The sequence below is a fragment of the Budorcas taxicolor genome, chromosome 23, assembly GCF_023091745.1.
Source record: "Budorcas taxicolor isolate Tak-1 chromosome 23, Takin1.1, whole genome shotgun sequence".
Lineage (NCBI taxonomy): Eukaryota > Metazoa > Chordata > Mammalia > Artiodactyla > Bovidae > Budorcas > Budorcas taxicolor.
The window spans coordinates 39,224,121-39,239,365 of record NC_068932.1 but is presented as its reverse complement, the minus strand read 5'-3'; the positions used below and the strand labels follow the sequence as shown (position 1 = coordinate 39,239,365).

At 37.8% G+C, this 15,245-nt stretch overlaps 1 protein-coding gene and 1 non-coding gene across 2 annotated transcripts in view; one reads left to right on the top strand and one right to left on the bottom strand.

Annotated features, from left to right (window-relative positions):
* Positions 1–15,245, bottom strand: part of INPP5F (inositol polyphosphate-5-phosphatase F) — a 90,692-nt gene that overhangs the window by 38,615 nt on the left and 36,832 nt on the right. The window contains exon 3 of the mRNA XM_052660922.1: positions 5,760–5,896. Coding sequence (XP_052516882.1) covers positions 5,760–5,896 — 137 coding nt within the window. The remainder of the gene's footprint in view (positions 1–5,759; positions 5,897–15,245) is intronic.
* Positions 10,030–10,101, top strand: TRNAS-GGA (transfer RNA serine (anticodon GGA)). Its single transcript has one exon. It is a non-coding gene; the product is annotated as a tRNA-Ser (tRNA).

The following is a 15,245-nucleotide window of genomic DNA, read 5'->3' as shown; positions in this document are numbered from 1 at the left end:
CTCCCCCGACCCCCGCACCGTGTCCACACGTTCTCTGGCTGGCTCTCCATTGCAGCACTGCAAATAGGTTCACTACCTTTTTTTAAAGGTTAAATTCAGTCCTACCAAGAAATAAGAATATAGAAAATAACTTCTCGGAATTCCTTCCAGTCCTAAAATGCTTTGTTTAGACAGAGCTCTTGGGATTACCACACACAGCATGTACAGTAGGATCACCTTCCCTTTTCCAGAGGCCCAGCCAGTTCTGCATAATATGTGCTTAGGCCCTTATCACAACATTGATACACACAATCTCAAAAAGAAAACCACAACCACAGCACCACACTGCTGCTGCTGCTAAGCCGCTTCAGTCATGTCCGACTCTTCGTGACCCCATGGACTGCAGCCCACCAGGCTCCTCCGTCCATGGGATTTTCCAGCACCACACTGCTCCCTTAGTATTTCTACTGCTCTAACCACTTAAGAGTTCACAACCAAGATTAAGGGCTGATGTTGCTGCTGCTGCTATATAGGGAAAGGAAAATAAATGATTATACTTTATAACTTGATATCTATCTATGTCCATCAGGAGCCAAAATTTTAAACAGATGTCTAATGGGAAACCAAATATGGAAAATGATGCAGTTATCTATTAAAGCAACAAGATACAGCAAATAAGATATGCAGACATGGAACATAAGCCTATAAAAGTTTAAAGGATGTTTTCCCAAAAGAAAGAATATCTATGTTCTCATCTATTTGAACTCCAAAGATTCTTCATATCCTTGCATAGATCTTTTCTTTTTTAAATGGCACACTGCTTTGAAAAACAGTCTGGCAGATCCTCAAAAGGTTAAACCCAGAGCTACTATATAATACAGCAATTCCATTCCTAGGTATAGAATTTCTTTTTTTCACAAGAGAAATGAAAACAATGTCTACCAAAAACTTATACATAAACGTACAAGTTTTGTTATGTACAGAAACTTGTATATAAATATACAGCAATATTATTCACAAATAGCCCCAAAATGAAAACAACCCAAACGTACATCAACTGATGAAAGGATAAATAAAATGTGGTATATCCATACAAAGGGATAAAAAGAAATTAAGCACTGACCCATGCTACAACAAGCATGAACCTTGAAAACACGGTGCTAGGCAAAAGAAACCGGGCACAAAAGCCTACATATTTTATGCCATGTAGAAGAATTGTTCAGAACAGGCAAATTTATATAGACACAGCAAGTAGATTAGTGGTTGCCTAGGATTTGCCTGGGGGTTGGAGGAAAATGAGTGACTGCTAATGAGTGCAGGGTTACTTTTAGAGTCATGAAAATGTTCTAAAATTAACTGCAGTGATGGTTACAAATCTGTGAATATACTAAACACCACTGAATTATGTGCTTTAAATGGATGAAATGTATAGTATGAAAATAATTTTAAGAATTGGCAAACATAATAAGCCATACAAGTAAAGTAAAAAGTCAACTGGGGTAGAAAACTAGAAATACTATTAATTCCCAACTTTGTAACAAAATGCTTCTGCTCCAATGACAGAAGACAGATGAAGTCCTAGAAAATCTGAGAACAGTGACCACAATAAAGAGCCCAGGGGTCCTGAGGGGAAAGGGAGAAAGCAGTGGGTATTCAAACACAGACACAGATGTCCAAATTATCAAGACATACTAAGAAGCCCTCGACTTCCCTGATAGCTCAGTTGGTAAAGAATCCACCTACAATGCAGGAGATCGCAGTTCGACTCCTCGGTCGGGAAGCCACTGGAGAAGGGATAGGCTACCCATTCCAGTATTCTTGGTCTTCTTGTGTGGCTCAGCTGGTAAAGAATCTGCCTGCAGTGCAGGAGACTTGGGTTCGATCCCTGGGTTGGGAAGATCCCCTGGAGAAGGGAAAGGCTACCCACTCCAGTATTCTGGCCTGGAGAATTCCATGGACTGTATAGTCCATGGGGTTGCAAAGAGTTGAATATGACTGAGCAACTTTCACTTTCAAGAAGACCTAAGAGTCAGCTTCAATTTAAGAAAGTCTTATGTGCATAAGATACATATGGTCATGAAAAATAACAGGAATCTTTTAACTAACAGAAGTAGGAAAAATATGCAAAGATGCAAAATACAAAAACTACTCTGAAAATTTGGAATATCGCTCCTCCAAAGAGCTGGAGACAAATGGAAACCAGGGGACGTATGTATCCCTATGGCTGATTCATGTTGATGTATGACAGAAACCAATACAATATTGTAAAGCTATTATCCTTCAATTAAAACTAAATTGTTTTTAAAAACCAGAATATTGACATTGATCACTTCTATGTGGGAGAATATTTTTTCCTCCTCCTCAGTTACAATTACTATATAATCAAAAATAAAAAGCCCCACAAAAATTTATCATGCTTCTAAATGCTCTTTTTAACTGGCGTTATATGGACTAGAACAAGAATACCAAAGATTTAAATTAACATGTCAAAAAATAAGCAAATAGTTCGTGATTTTCAACAGAGTTGTTCTTTGCCCTTCTATTGTTCACTGTCGTAAAGCTCCATTAACAGAAAACAGGATTAAAGGAAGGGAAAAAAAGGCTTAAATGCAAATTTCTGAAATTATATTCTCTTGAGAGAAAGCCATGACAAACTATCACTAAACTGGGATCTGGAAATACTTTATCTATAATCATGTTTATCCCTAATTAGTAAGGGTCATTATATATTTCCAGCTCTTAACATGGACTGTACTTTTAGTACCCTGGCAAATGCCATCACTCAGATTATCCAACAGTACTGTAAAAACACTCAGCTACGTGGGACTATCTCATTTTCATTTGTATGTGAAGATGATCTCATTCACTTGAGAGTGTCAAGAAAGAAAAGGAAAAGTCTTCAGAATGAAGACATTTTAAAAGCTGTCATCACAGTCACGTTTTTTTTGTTTTAAAATTCCATTAAATGTTCTTTCCTAAAGATTCCTCCCCTCCACCACCCACCATCTATACAACAGTCAGCTGAAGCTGAAGCTCCAATTCTTTGGCCACCTAATGTGAAGACCCAATTCACTGGAAAAGACCCTGATTCTGAGAAAGACTAGAAGCAAAAGGAGGAGAGGGCAGCAGAGGAGGAGATGGTTAGATAGCATCACTGATTTAACAGACACGAGTTTGAACAAACTCTGGGAGATGGTGAAGGACAGCAAAGTCTGGTGTGCTGCAGTCTATGGGACTGCAAAGAGTTGGACACGACTTAGTGACTGGACAACAGCAACAATCCCAAATGATACAGACTGATGGCCACGAAGAGCATCTTCCTGAAAAGTCCACTGGGCGTCCTATGCAGGCCTCTGGATGAGGATAATTCATTTCCCCAGAATTGGGGGTGCCAGATGTGCAAACTGATGACTAACAGGTGACCAAGGTGCTGAGGAGCTGGTCTCTGCTCTAAATCTAACTGTCCAGGCCCCCAGCTTACTGCTCAAACTAGCACACTGCCCATGCTCACGCTCAAGGCCAAGACTGGTGACAGGAAGCCATGCTGATCTTTCAATTTGTCAGCAGTCATCCAAAAGACACAAGTTTACTGGCTTAATCAATGGATAAAATTTTTTTAGTCTGCTCTTTGCTAAAATAAAATGCAAACAAAAACTGCAAAACACTTGTTTTTAACAGGCCCAATTGCCACCGAAGTTACTTGTCTGAGGATCAGCAATAGTGAATAGTGTTCTATCTCTAGTACCAATCAAAGGAAGTAAGTACTTGAATCTTTTTTTTTTAATTTCTATAACAGAGTATCAGTGTCCTAAATTCATTTTAATACTGGTTTGTTAGACTGTCAAACTTCCAGAAAGATCTGAGGCACAAAAATTACTACATTGTTACCACATACCCTGTTTTATTGTGCTTCACAGATGCTTTCTAAGAAAAAAAAAAAAAAACAAATTAAGAGGTTTGTGGCAATCGCAATAAACAAGTTTATTGGTACTGTTTTTCCAGCAGCATTTGCTCATGTCATATGTCTCACATTTTTGTAATTTCCCACAAGATTTCAAACTTTCCCATTATCATCATATTTGTGATGGTGATCTTTGATGTTATTGTGAAAAGACTGACTCCCTGAAAACCCAGATGGTGGTGAGGGCTTCTCTGGGAGCTCAGATGGTAAAGAATCCATGTACAATGTGGGAGACCTGGGTTCAATCCCTAGGTTGGGAAGATTCCTTGGAGGAGGGCATGGCAACCCACTCCAGTATTCTTGCCTGGAGAATCCCCATGGACAGAGGAGCCTGGCAGGCTGCAGTTCATGGGATCACAAAGAATCAGATACGACTGAGTGACTAAGCACACATTTAGTATCTTAGCAATAGTATTTTTAAATTAAGGTATGTATTTTTTTTTAGGCATAATGCTCTTATACACTTAACAGACTATAGTGTAATATAAACATATCTCATATATGCACTGAGAAACCAAAAAAATTCATGTTATTATAATTATTTGCTTTATTGCAATGGTCTGGAACCAAACCCATAGTATCTCTAAGATATGCCTGTATGTATTTTTTAAAATAATGTAACCCTGTACCCCAATTTCCTTCCCCAAAGTTCAGCCTAGAAAACACATACTGAGTTGTGGGGCCGTGGACACTATGCTACCTGTTACCTGTGGTTCAGGTAACAGGGAGGCAAGCCCAGCAGAGGGACACAGGAACAGATGGCCTCAGTCCAAGCCTAGATGCACCGCAAGCCAGCTGTGTGGTTAATCCTCACCAAGCCTTCTCTCTTCCCCTGTGCAACATGGATTATAACAGTGCCTACTTCACAGAACAGCCCAACGGATAAAGCATGATTATCCATTTAACCCTCAGGGCCTGTCTGGTACACCACATAGTGATCAAATTAGGCCAGGGCTATGACAGTGTGATGACACCCTAGATGCCACATCCCCACACTGACAGTAGGCATGATACCAGTGCTTTCATGGGTTATTTCTGCCAGTGTGGAGACGAACACTGGCCCTGGGCAATCTCATTATCTTGGCCCTAACTTACTGAACTTGTGGGCTTGGTTTCCTTAGAAAATGAAAGTCTAATAGGTCAGTGGGTTTATATTTTTTCTTCTTTAAAAAAACAAAAATCCCAACTTTAAGAAAAAAAATTACAAGAGAAATATAGCTTTAGAAAAATTTCAAGACATATAGATAAAAAGAAGATACAATAGAAGTTAAATCTAACCTTCCTGACTCTCTTCACCCCAGATCAGTTTTCAAATTGTGCTATAGTGACTCAGATGGTCAAGAATCTGCCTGCAATGCGGGAGACCTGGGTTCAATCCTTGGGTCAGGAAGATCCCCTGGAAAAGGAAATGGCAACCCACTCCAGTATTCTTGACTGGAGAATCCCATGGACAGAGGAGCCCGGTGGGCTTCAGTCCATGGTGTTGCAAAGAGTCAGACACAACTGAGTGCCTAACACACACAGGGGTCCCCAGAAGCAGAGGGAGGTTTCCAGCAAAGGCAAAGTAGGAAGGGCCCCAAGGAGCTCTTCCCCCATCACCACCTCAACCAGTGCAACTCTGCTTCTATGCATCTTACATACTGGCTTTCATAGATTTTAAAACAAAGGTTCCACACCAAAGTCTGAAAACACAGGACTCAATTACTCTAAAGATACCCAGCTCTAGAACTCTATGATTCTGGTCTATTAAATCAAATCCTCATGGTTGCCATTGTAACCATATCAAGTTGCCATGAAATTTCCTGAAACTTCATCTTACCTCTAGCTCAAGATCCTGAGGTTCCATTTCAGAAAGTGATAGTACAGCAATTTTGGTTACTTTACAGACCTCATGGTCTCCTGGAAGTTTGCCCACCAAGGCTTTCTGCCGAATTAAAATAAGCCACCATGGAAGATCTGAAAGAGAAAAGGCATATTTAATGTCTGGTTTCTATAAAGTACTGCTGTCCTAGCAAGCTGAAGCTGAGTAACACAGTATGCAAACAGTACAATCCTTTGGTGAAAGTGAAAGTCAAAGTGGCTTAGTCGTGTCCATCTGTGATCCTCCAGATGCAGGAATTCTCCAGGCCAGAATACTGGAGTGGGTAGCCTTTCCCTTCTCCAGGGTATCTTCCCAAACCAGGGATCGAACCCAGGCCTCCCGCATTGCAGGTGGATTCTTTACCAGCTGAGCCACCAAGGAAGCCCAAGAACACTGGAGTGGGTAGCCTAGCCCTTCTTCAGCGGATCTTCACGACCCAGGAGTCAAACTGGGGTCTCCTGCATTACAGGTGGATTCTTTACCAACTGAGCCACCAGGGAAGCCCACAGTCCTTTGGTAAAGAGCACAACAAAGATAGAAAAATGGCCCTAAAACCTATGAAAAGATGTTCAATGGAGATGTAAATTAGAATGTTTTGATACCATTCTCACCCATCAGCTTGGGGATAATAAAAAAGTATTGTCATGACAGCACATTCTGACAAGGCTGTGGGAACCAGGCACCCTCATAGCCCTTGTGAGAACACAAAGAGATACAACTTTTCCAGATGTTAATTTTACTATAACTAACATTAAAACATACCGACTTACTGTTTAGCCCAGCAATCCCACGCTTGTGAATTTACCCTGAAGATCCATCTCAACTAAACAAAAATATATACACTCAAATCTATTCACTGCAGCAGTCTAACTGCAAACTGCTGGAAACAACTTGAATGCACAAAGAATGGCTGAATAAACTATGGCACATCTATGCAACAGAGTACTATGAAGAATTAGCTATAAAAAAGAATTCAAAGCATTCTATAAACTGATAAGGGGATAAACTGGATATATTATTCATGTATTAATATAATAAGATATAGTATTAAATCAAAGCACAATGGAGTAGCTAGAGCACACTACCCTTTCTGTTAAAAAAAAAAAAGAGAGAGAGAAATACATTTGCTCATTTGTATACAAAAAGAGAGGAGAGATAAATTAGAAATTAACAAGGTTGGTTACCTAACAAGGGGTAGGTGGAAATGAGATGGAAGGAAGAGAAAACAGGAATGAGATAAAAGGGACTGGAACTGACAGCTCTCCAAGTACACTCTTTGACATACTTCTGACTCTGAACCACGATCATGTTATCTCCTCAAAAATAAATGGTTCAAATTAATCCGAATATGGAGGGAACCCAAGATGAAATGCAGAGTAGCCCAACTCTGCTATAAATGGAAAATGTAACCTACTGTAGGAGACAAGGAAGAAAAAAACTAACTTTGGAAAACAGTATTTTGTAAAGATAAAGACAAAAAGAACTGTATACAATATTGTACTCTGGTAAGCAAGTTATTTGTCAGAAGAATATGGGCTAGCAATTCCAGAACTACTTCATGTGCACACTAGGACTGAGCAAATAAGTAAATATATTGATGAAAGTGGGAGAGGGGTATAAGACAAAGAAATAGTTAATAAATATAAGAAAGAAAGGAAAGAAAATACCTAGAGGCCCAACAGTTATCTTTTCAATCCGAATTTCTACTTTTCACAAAAGGTTTTTATTTAAATGAGAAACAGTCTATGAAAGCCAGCATGTAAGAGCAATTTTTCATTTTGAGACTATACCCTTTAAAAATACTACGTAATTAATACCAAAAAATCCCCACCCAAAACTATTGAAACAATGTTTCAGAAACTTCTTATTATAGAAAAACAGCATGGTGGATATATATTGTGCTTATGAAAAAATATTTTTTACAAAGATACAGTATTTTAATTTCTTCCATTTTTTCTCCCAAATACTAATCCACTTTCATTTTAGGCATAGTGCTTTGGACATGTGCGTTAGGCATTTCATAAATGCAAGAGTTTGGAAATGTTTGATTAAGTCTTTATAAAGTAGGATGGAAATTCACTCCAAAGTTTCAAGGCTTTTATAAGTCATTTCATTATTCATGATCATTAAACTTTAACCAAAGACCTACAATGTGCTGGGAAGTACGTCAGGCACAGATTAAGGTTACCAAGCATTTAACACACAGTAAACCTAACACCAATCCCTCCCAGCATCAGTCTTTTCCAGTGAGTCAACTCTTCGCATGAGGTGGCCAAAAGTACTGGAGTTTCAGCTTTAGCATCATTCCTTCCAAAGAAATCCCAGGGCTGATCTCCTTCAGAATGGACTGGTTGGATCTCCTTGCACTCCAAGGGACTCTCAAGAGTCTTCTCCAGCACCACAGTTCAAAAGCATCAATTCTTCAGCACTCAGCTTTCTTCACAGTCCAACTCTCACATCCATACATGACCGGAGGCCTGGCATGCTGCGATTCATGGGGTCGCAAAGAGTCGGACATGACTGAACGACTGAACTGAACTGAAACCTAACACATAATAAATCACATAATACACAGTACACTTGAATGTTAATACAGTCAGTTGAGTAAAAGGAAGCCCTTACCACAAATCTCTTAACCTTACAAGAATAACTTTTATTTTACATGGAACAATTTAGAGTGTTGGCAGAGGATAAGACAAGCCAACATTAGGAAGCCCTCTTCCTAGTTTATGCCTTCTTGTCTTCTTATTAACATTATGAACTGCGATTTAAAAAAATTACAGCAATGACAAAAACACAATGTGCATAATCAAATGTGATAAATGTCGTTCTCATATGCCATCTAATGGTGTGGTACCAAAAATACCAAATTTCAAACTCAGAGGTTTTACCCCTACATAGACTCACTTGGGAAAACAAAAAGCACGCTTTTTACACAAAAATGCTGGTATTGTCAATACTGAAATTCAACTTACAAACTTAAAATCACTTAAAACATTACAGACTTAAGTTCAAAATACCTGAGGGGTTATAATGAAGATTAAATCTGAGAAAATACAATGTAAATGATCTCAAACAACAAGGAACAAAATTTGTAAACAATAGTTTCCCTTTTTAGAAAAGCCTCAATGTGTTCTTAGATGTCAGAACTCAGACTCTAATTTTAGCTCCACTATTTATCATGTACTTCAGCATAATACTTAACTGTTCCAATTCTTGGTTTCTCACCTGTAGAAAGGGGAAAAATTGCCTATTTCAAAGAGAACCTAGGAGGATTATATAATTTTTATACTCTATATTATTAAGAGTTAATGTTTACCAGGTAGCAAAACATACTATAAAGCTATGGTAAATAAAACTATGTGGTGCTGGTATAGGAATGGACAAATGAGTACTAGAAAAGAAGACAGAAGACAGAGACCCATGTAAAAATGGGCATCTAAGTTAACGATGATAAAGAAGGGGAAAGATGGTATGTCAATACCTAGTGTTGAAATACATACTGAAGTATCTGCAGACAAATGTATCTACCTGGAACCTGCTCTGAAATAATTTAGACACTGGGAATGTAGAGATCATGGATAAAAACACTTTTTGTAGTTGACTTGCAACCAGCTCTACAAATTGCACTGGGTTAATGTCTCAATTCATGGGGTCACAAAGAGTCAGACACAACTGAGCGACTGAACTGAAATGAATGTCTCATAAGTCTTTCACGATATAGTTTCCTGACTTACTGTTTTCAGTCTCACACACTGATCAAAACAAAAAAACTAAAAGTAAGATAGACAAGAAAACTGATATATACTAGTTATAATCTAAGTAACTTGGGATGATGGAAATACACTAGAGTTACATAGCAGTTGATGATAGGATAATACAACCTTACGATGATACTAAAACCCAGTGAATTCTAATGTGAAAAGAGTGAATTTTATGGTGTGTGAATTTTATCTCAATTTAAAAAAAAAGCTTCTAAAGAACAAAAAAAACTTGCTAGGAGTCTTACTTACTAGAACAGTGAATAAACTAAAAAGTATATTTTCTACCAAACACAGAGATATAAGTACTTGAAATAGTGTTTAAAGAAACAAGTAAAATTATCAAAATGGAAAGAAAATGAAAAACTTGAATTGGACACTAAGATATTTCTAGGTTGATTCTAGAAAACAAAGCAAAACAAAAAACCTCTTGGGACATAACCGCAATCTGTATTCCTGTTAGCGGCTCCCTGGTGGCTCAGAGGTTAAAGCGTCTGCCTGGAATGCTGGAGACCCAGGTTCGATCCCTGGGTTGGGAAGATCCCCTGGATAAGGAGTATTCCTGTAATTATTTTGCCGTAGGTGAAACAAACACAACAGTAAACACACAGAAGCCTGGAAATCCAGCAAAAGTGAGTATGTTAGTTACAGGGTTAAATGATCCAAATATATTTTCTCTAGTTTGAATTTTAAGCTAAGAAAAATGCAAAAGTATAGCATTACTATTGTTTAGCAGTCTCTATCCAGTCAAGCACAATTTTGTAATGAAGCTTTTAAAGGCACCAAAGCAGGTTACTGCATTAATTTATATCACCCACCAGAAAAAGAAACTTGGCTTAATTAAAGCCATCACACTGAGATCTGGCTATGTAGTAGAACCAAGGGTCAAAGGTAATTTATTCTAGGAAGGTCTTTTGGTATAAAGATATTTCCTCAACTTTTAAAATATATTACAATGGGAAAAAGGTCAATTTTGTAACCCTGATTCCTTTAAAAAAAAAAAAAGACAGACAAAAAATGTGACTTCCCCAGCCAGATAAGAAAACTAACTAGGAAGTGATTATCTTGAAAAGCATGACTAGTTAGGGCAAGTAAAACAACAGTCCTGGAAAAGATTCAATTGCTTGCTCTATACAATAACTGACTCAGTTAAATTAGGGTAAGCAATCACAGGAGAAAGATTTTTATTCAAAAAAACCTTTTTTTCTAAAATTAAAATTAGGGGCTTCCCTCACAGCTCAGTCGGTAAATCAACTGCCTGCAAGGCAGGAGATCTGGGTTCGATTCCTGGGTCAGGAAGATCCCCTGGAGAAGGAAATGGCAACCCACTCCAGTATTCTTGTCTGGAGAATACCAGAGGAGCCTGGCAGGCTACAGTCCATGGGGTTGCAAGAGTCGGACACAACTTAGTGACTAAACCACCACTGTATGAAAATCTTTTCTCCCTACTCACAACCTCACCTCTAAGTACTGCATCTAATATTTCTCAACATGGCCATCCATCCTACTGACATGCATCAATAGAAAAGATAAGCATTTGATTCAATAATGCATGTCTAGCAATCCTCTTTTTATTAATGTTAATCATACAGAAAATAAAGGAATACATTCCACGTGTTTAAAAATGTAAACATTACATATAAAATTAATATTTCCTTTTACCACTGTTCCCCATTCCATGAAAATTCTTTAAACCTCATCCAAACCCCACTTTATGAGTTCTCTCATATAAGAAGACTAGCAGAAAAAGAACTGGTTACCATTGCTGGCATTAGTCCTTTCAATCTTACTTGAGCTTAACAATGACTTTTAAAAAATATTTACAGATTTATAGCTGCACTGGATCTTAGTTGCGGTAAGCAGGCTCAGTAGTCTTGGCTCAAGGGCTCAGGCACTCCTCAGCATGTAGGATGTTAGTTCCCTGACCAAGGGTCACACCCACATCCCCTGCATTGGAAGATGGGCTCAACCCCTGGACCTCTGAGAAAGAACCACCAATGACTTTTAAAACATGCATGATTTAGGGAATTTCCCAGCAATCTAGTGGTTAGAACTCCAAGCTTCCATTACAAGGGCCATAGTTCAGTCCCTAGTCCAGCAAATAAAATCCCATGTTGTTTGAGAGTGAGCCCCTAGCATTTTTTTTTAATGCAACACAGCTTTATCTAGTCTTTTCAAAGCATTCAATTTAGCCTTCATAGAAACAGGAAGTCATTCCTTTTATATTTACAGTTGATGGGTTTATTTAGTTATGTAATTACTGTATCAAGTAAAACAAATATGAACAGGTACGGAAATAAACACAACCTATAATCTACCAGAAGACAGAGGGCTTCCTACCCAGTCTCCACCAGCCTTTAGAGCATCCAACACATCTACCAATACATTCTGCAGAGGCAGTGAGGAATGCTGGTTAATCTTATGTGAGGTTCAATTAAAAGAGCTCCTACTGACAGAAATACATACACAGTACATAGTCTCTGTGCCAGTGAGGTATCTGTGTGAAAATAATTTTGTTTTCCTGATTTTTTTTTTCCTTCTGCCTCACCTTTTTCCAAGACTGTTTCTGATTTGACTGGTTCAGTGGGATTTTTAAGACAATTCAAAAATAACATTTCTTCGGTACTCAGCCTTCTTTATGGTCCAATGCTCATAGCCAAACACAACTACTGGAAAAAACCATAGCTTTGTCTATATTGACCTTTCTCAGCAAAGTGATGTATCTGCTTTTTAATACGCTGTCTAGCTTTCCTTCCAGGGAACAAGAGTCTTTTAATTTCATAGCTGCAGTCACCGTGAAGCCCGAGAAAATAAAATCTGTCACTGCTTCCAATTTTTCCCCCTCAGTTTGCTATAAAGTGATGGGACCAGATGCCATGACCTTAGTATTTTTTAATGTTGAGTTTCAAGCCAGCTTATACACAAAGGAATTTACAATTATATCCACATGCCAAATTACTAACATTTATTTACTACATACTCCAAAGTCCTAGCATAATATTCAATAACCAATATGTAAATTCTTGAAGAGCTTCTGCAGATTATGCCTCTAGTAAGAGCTTAGAGTCCACATTCGAACCAGACCAATCAGAGGATGGAAATGTGCTGCTGTGAAGGAAAAAGAGAATTAGGAAAGGCAATTACAGTTGGCTCACTTTTTCTTTCTTCTGTGTCAAGCTGACAATAAGAATACTTATGTATCTTTCTGCCATTTCAAGTTGACACTCTGAACTAATAAATTTAAGCCAAATGACTCACTGCTCCTTTTATACTTTAGGGCTTAGGTGCTTACAAATTTAACACTGCTTTGTCTTTCTGGTGACTTGAACTTTGGCTGTTTTTGAAATGTATATCTGTTTATGCTTCTTGCCTTAAAGTCTGTTTTGATATTATTATGAGCACATCAGTTTTCAGTAGGTTAGCATTTGTTTGGTTTCTTTTTTCTATCCTTTTACTTTTAGCCTTTCTCTATACATATAGTTAAGGTATCTGTCTTAAAAGTAGCTTGTAGATGAATTTTACTTTTCCATTATGAAAAGCTTTGCTTTTTAACTACTAAATCCATTCATGGGCTTCCCTGGTGGCTCAGTGGTAAAGAACCCGCCTGCCAATGCAGGTGTATTCTTGCCTGGAAAATCCCATGGACAGAGGAGCTTGGCAGGCAACACTCCATGGGATCACAAAGAGTCAGACTTGACTTAGTGACTAAATGAGTCCATTTATATGTAATGTAATTGTTAAAACATTTAAGAATCATTCTACCATCTTACCATTTCTTCACCTGTTCTATATACTTTCTTTCCTTGTCTTCTTTAGGATTGAGTGTTAAAATTATTATTCCATTTCTTCCCTTTATTAGCTTTTTACAATCTTTTATTACTCTATTAGTGGTTATATTGTAAGGTCTGATAACATGAGCCCTAACTTACAAAAGCCTAATGTAAATAAGTGCTTTTGCCAGTTCCTGGACAAGGAAAGGACCTGAGAACACCAGCCTTTTTTAGCTCACTATAGTTAGTATTATTGTTGTGTGTTTTCGTTCTGTGTTAATTTTAAACCTCATATAAAGCTAACTTTGTTTAAATTTACCAACATGTACTCTTTCCATTGTTTTACGTTCCTTCCAACATTTTCACACTCCTATCTGGAATCATTTTCCTTCTGCCTGAAGAACTTCTTAGTATTTATTTTAGTGCAGATACTGGTGATGACAAATTCAGTTTGTTTGGCTCAAAATGTCTTTTTTTCCCTTAATTTTTGAAGGTATAAAATTCTAGACAAGCACTTTGAAGGTCTCATTCCACTGTCTTCCGGCTTCCACTGTTCCTACCAAAGCTTTACTGAACACCATTGAATTTAACATGTAGCTTTTCTTTGGCTGCTTTTGGATGTTTTCTTTGACTTCAGCTTTTATCAGTTTTAGTATAAGATGCTCAAGTGTGGTTTTCTTCATATTTTTTCCTCTTGCAGTTCAAAGTATTTCTCGATATTGTGACTGTCAGAAACAATCTCTGACTAGTTTCTGTTGATCTCATTTTTAAAAATGTATGAAGTATCTTTAAATGATCTGTTATATAGCATAGTAACACACTATGCATTCTAAGAGAAGCTAATCATTGGGTAATATCCTAATGGCTTTGTTGTTTAGTCACCAAGTTATTCCCGACTCTTTTGTGACCTCAAGGACTATAGCCTGCCAGGCTCTTCTGCCTATGGGATTTCCCAGGCAAGAAGAGAGGAGTGGGTTGCCATCTTCTTCTGCAGGGGATATTCCTGACCCAGAGACTGAACCTACATCTCCTGCATTGGCAGGTTGATTCTTTACTACTGAGCCACCATGGCTCATCTCAAGATAAATTATGTTTCAATGTGAAGGATCTCGCCTTTTCTTTCTTCAAAATTGGTAGGAATTTAAATTCAGTCCACTGTGTGCATAAAACCTATTTCATTCATACCTATTACATAAGCTATTAATTGGCCATTTAGTACTTTTAAATGAATATAAGTCTATAGATTTTATGTAAGTTTATGCTCAGATGGCAAAGAATCTGCCTGCAATGCAGGAGACCTAGGTTCGATCCCTGCACCAGGAAGATCCTTTAGAGAAGGGAATGGCTATCCACTCTATTCTTGCCTGGAGAATTCCATGGACAGAGGAGCCTGGCAGGCTACAATCCATGGGGTCACAAAGAGTCGGACATGACTGAGCAACTAAACTGCATGAATTTAAATATCTACTAAAAGATATGTATTCACGGTATGTTTAATATAATTTTTTGCTTTCTATATAAGGCCATTTCTATTTTTAAAAAACTACATCAAGAAAAATACTTTTCCTAATAGAAACAGAAATAAAGTAGCATATTCCTTTGAATATATTTCAAGGAGCACCGTACACCATTATACATCAAGTAAGTAGAAATACAAATAATACTACCACACAACAATGCTGTTTTTTTCCACTGTCAGATATCTGTAGTTAAAAGTACATCATATTGGGCTTCTAATAGTCTCAGTGACCAAAGAGTCAATCATTAATTTGTTCATCTTCCAAACATAGTAGCTACTCAGTGTTTCTTAATGATCACTCTATTGCCTACTAAAGTGTCCTAAATCTGCACATACAGAAAACCGACAGTGACTCACAAGGACAGTGTCTGGGACATGAGATACGTTTATTAGG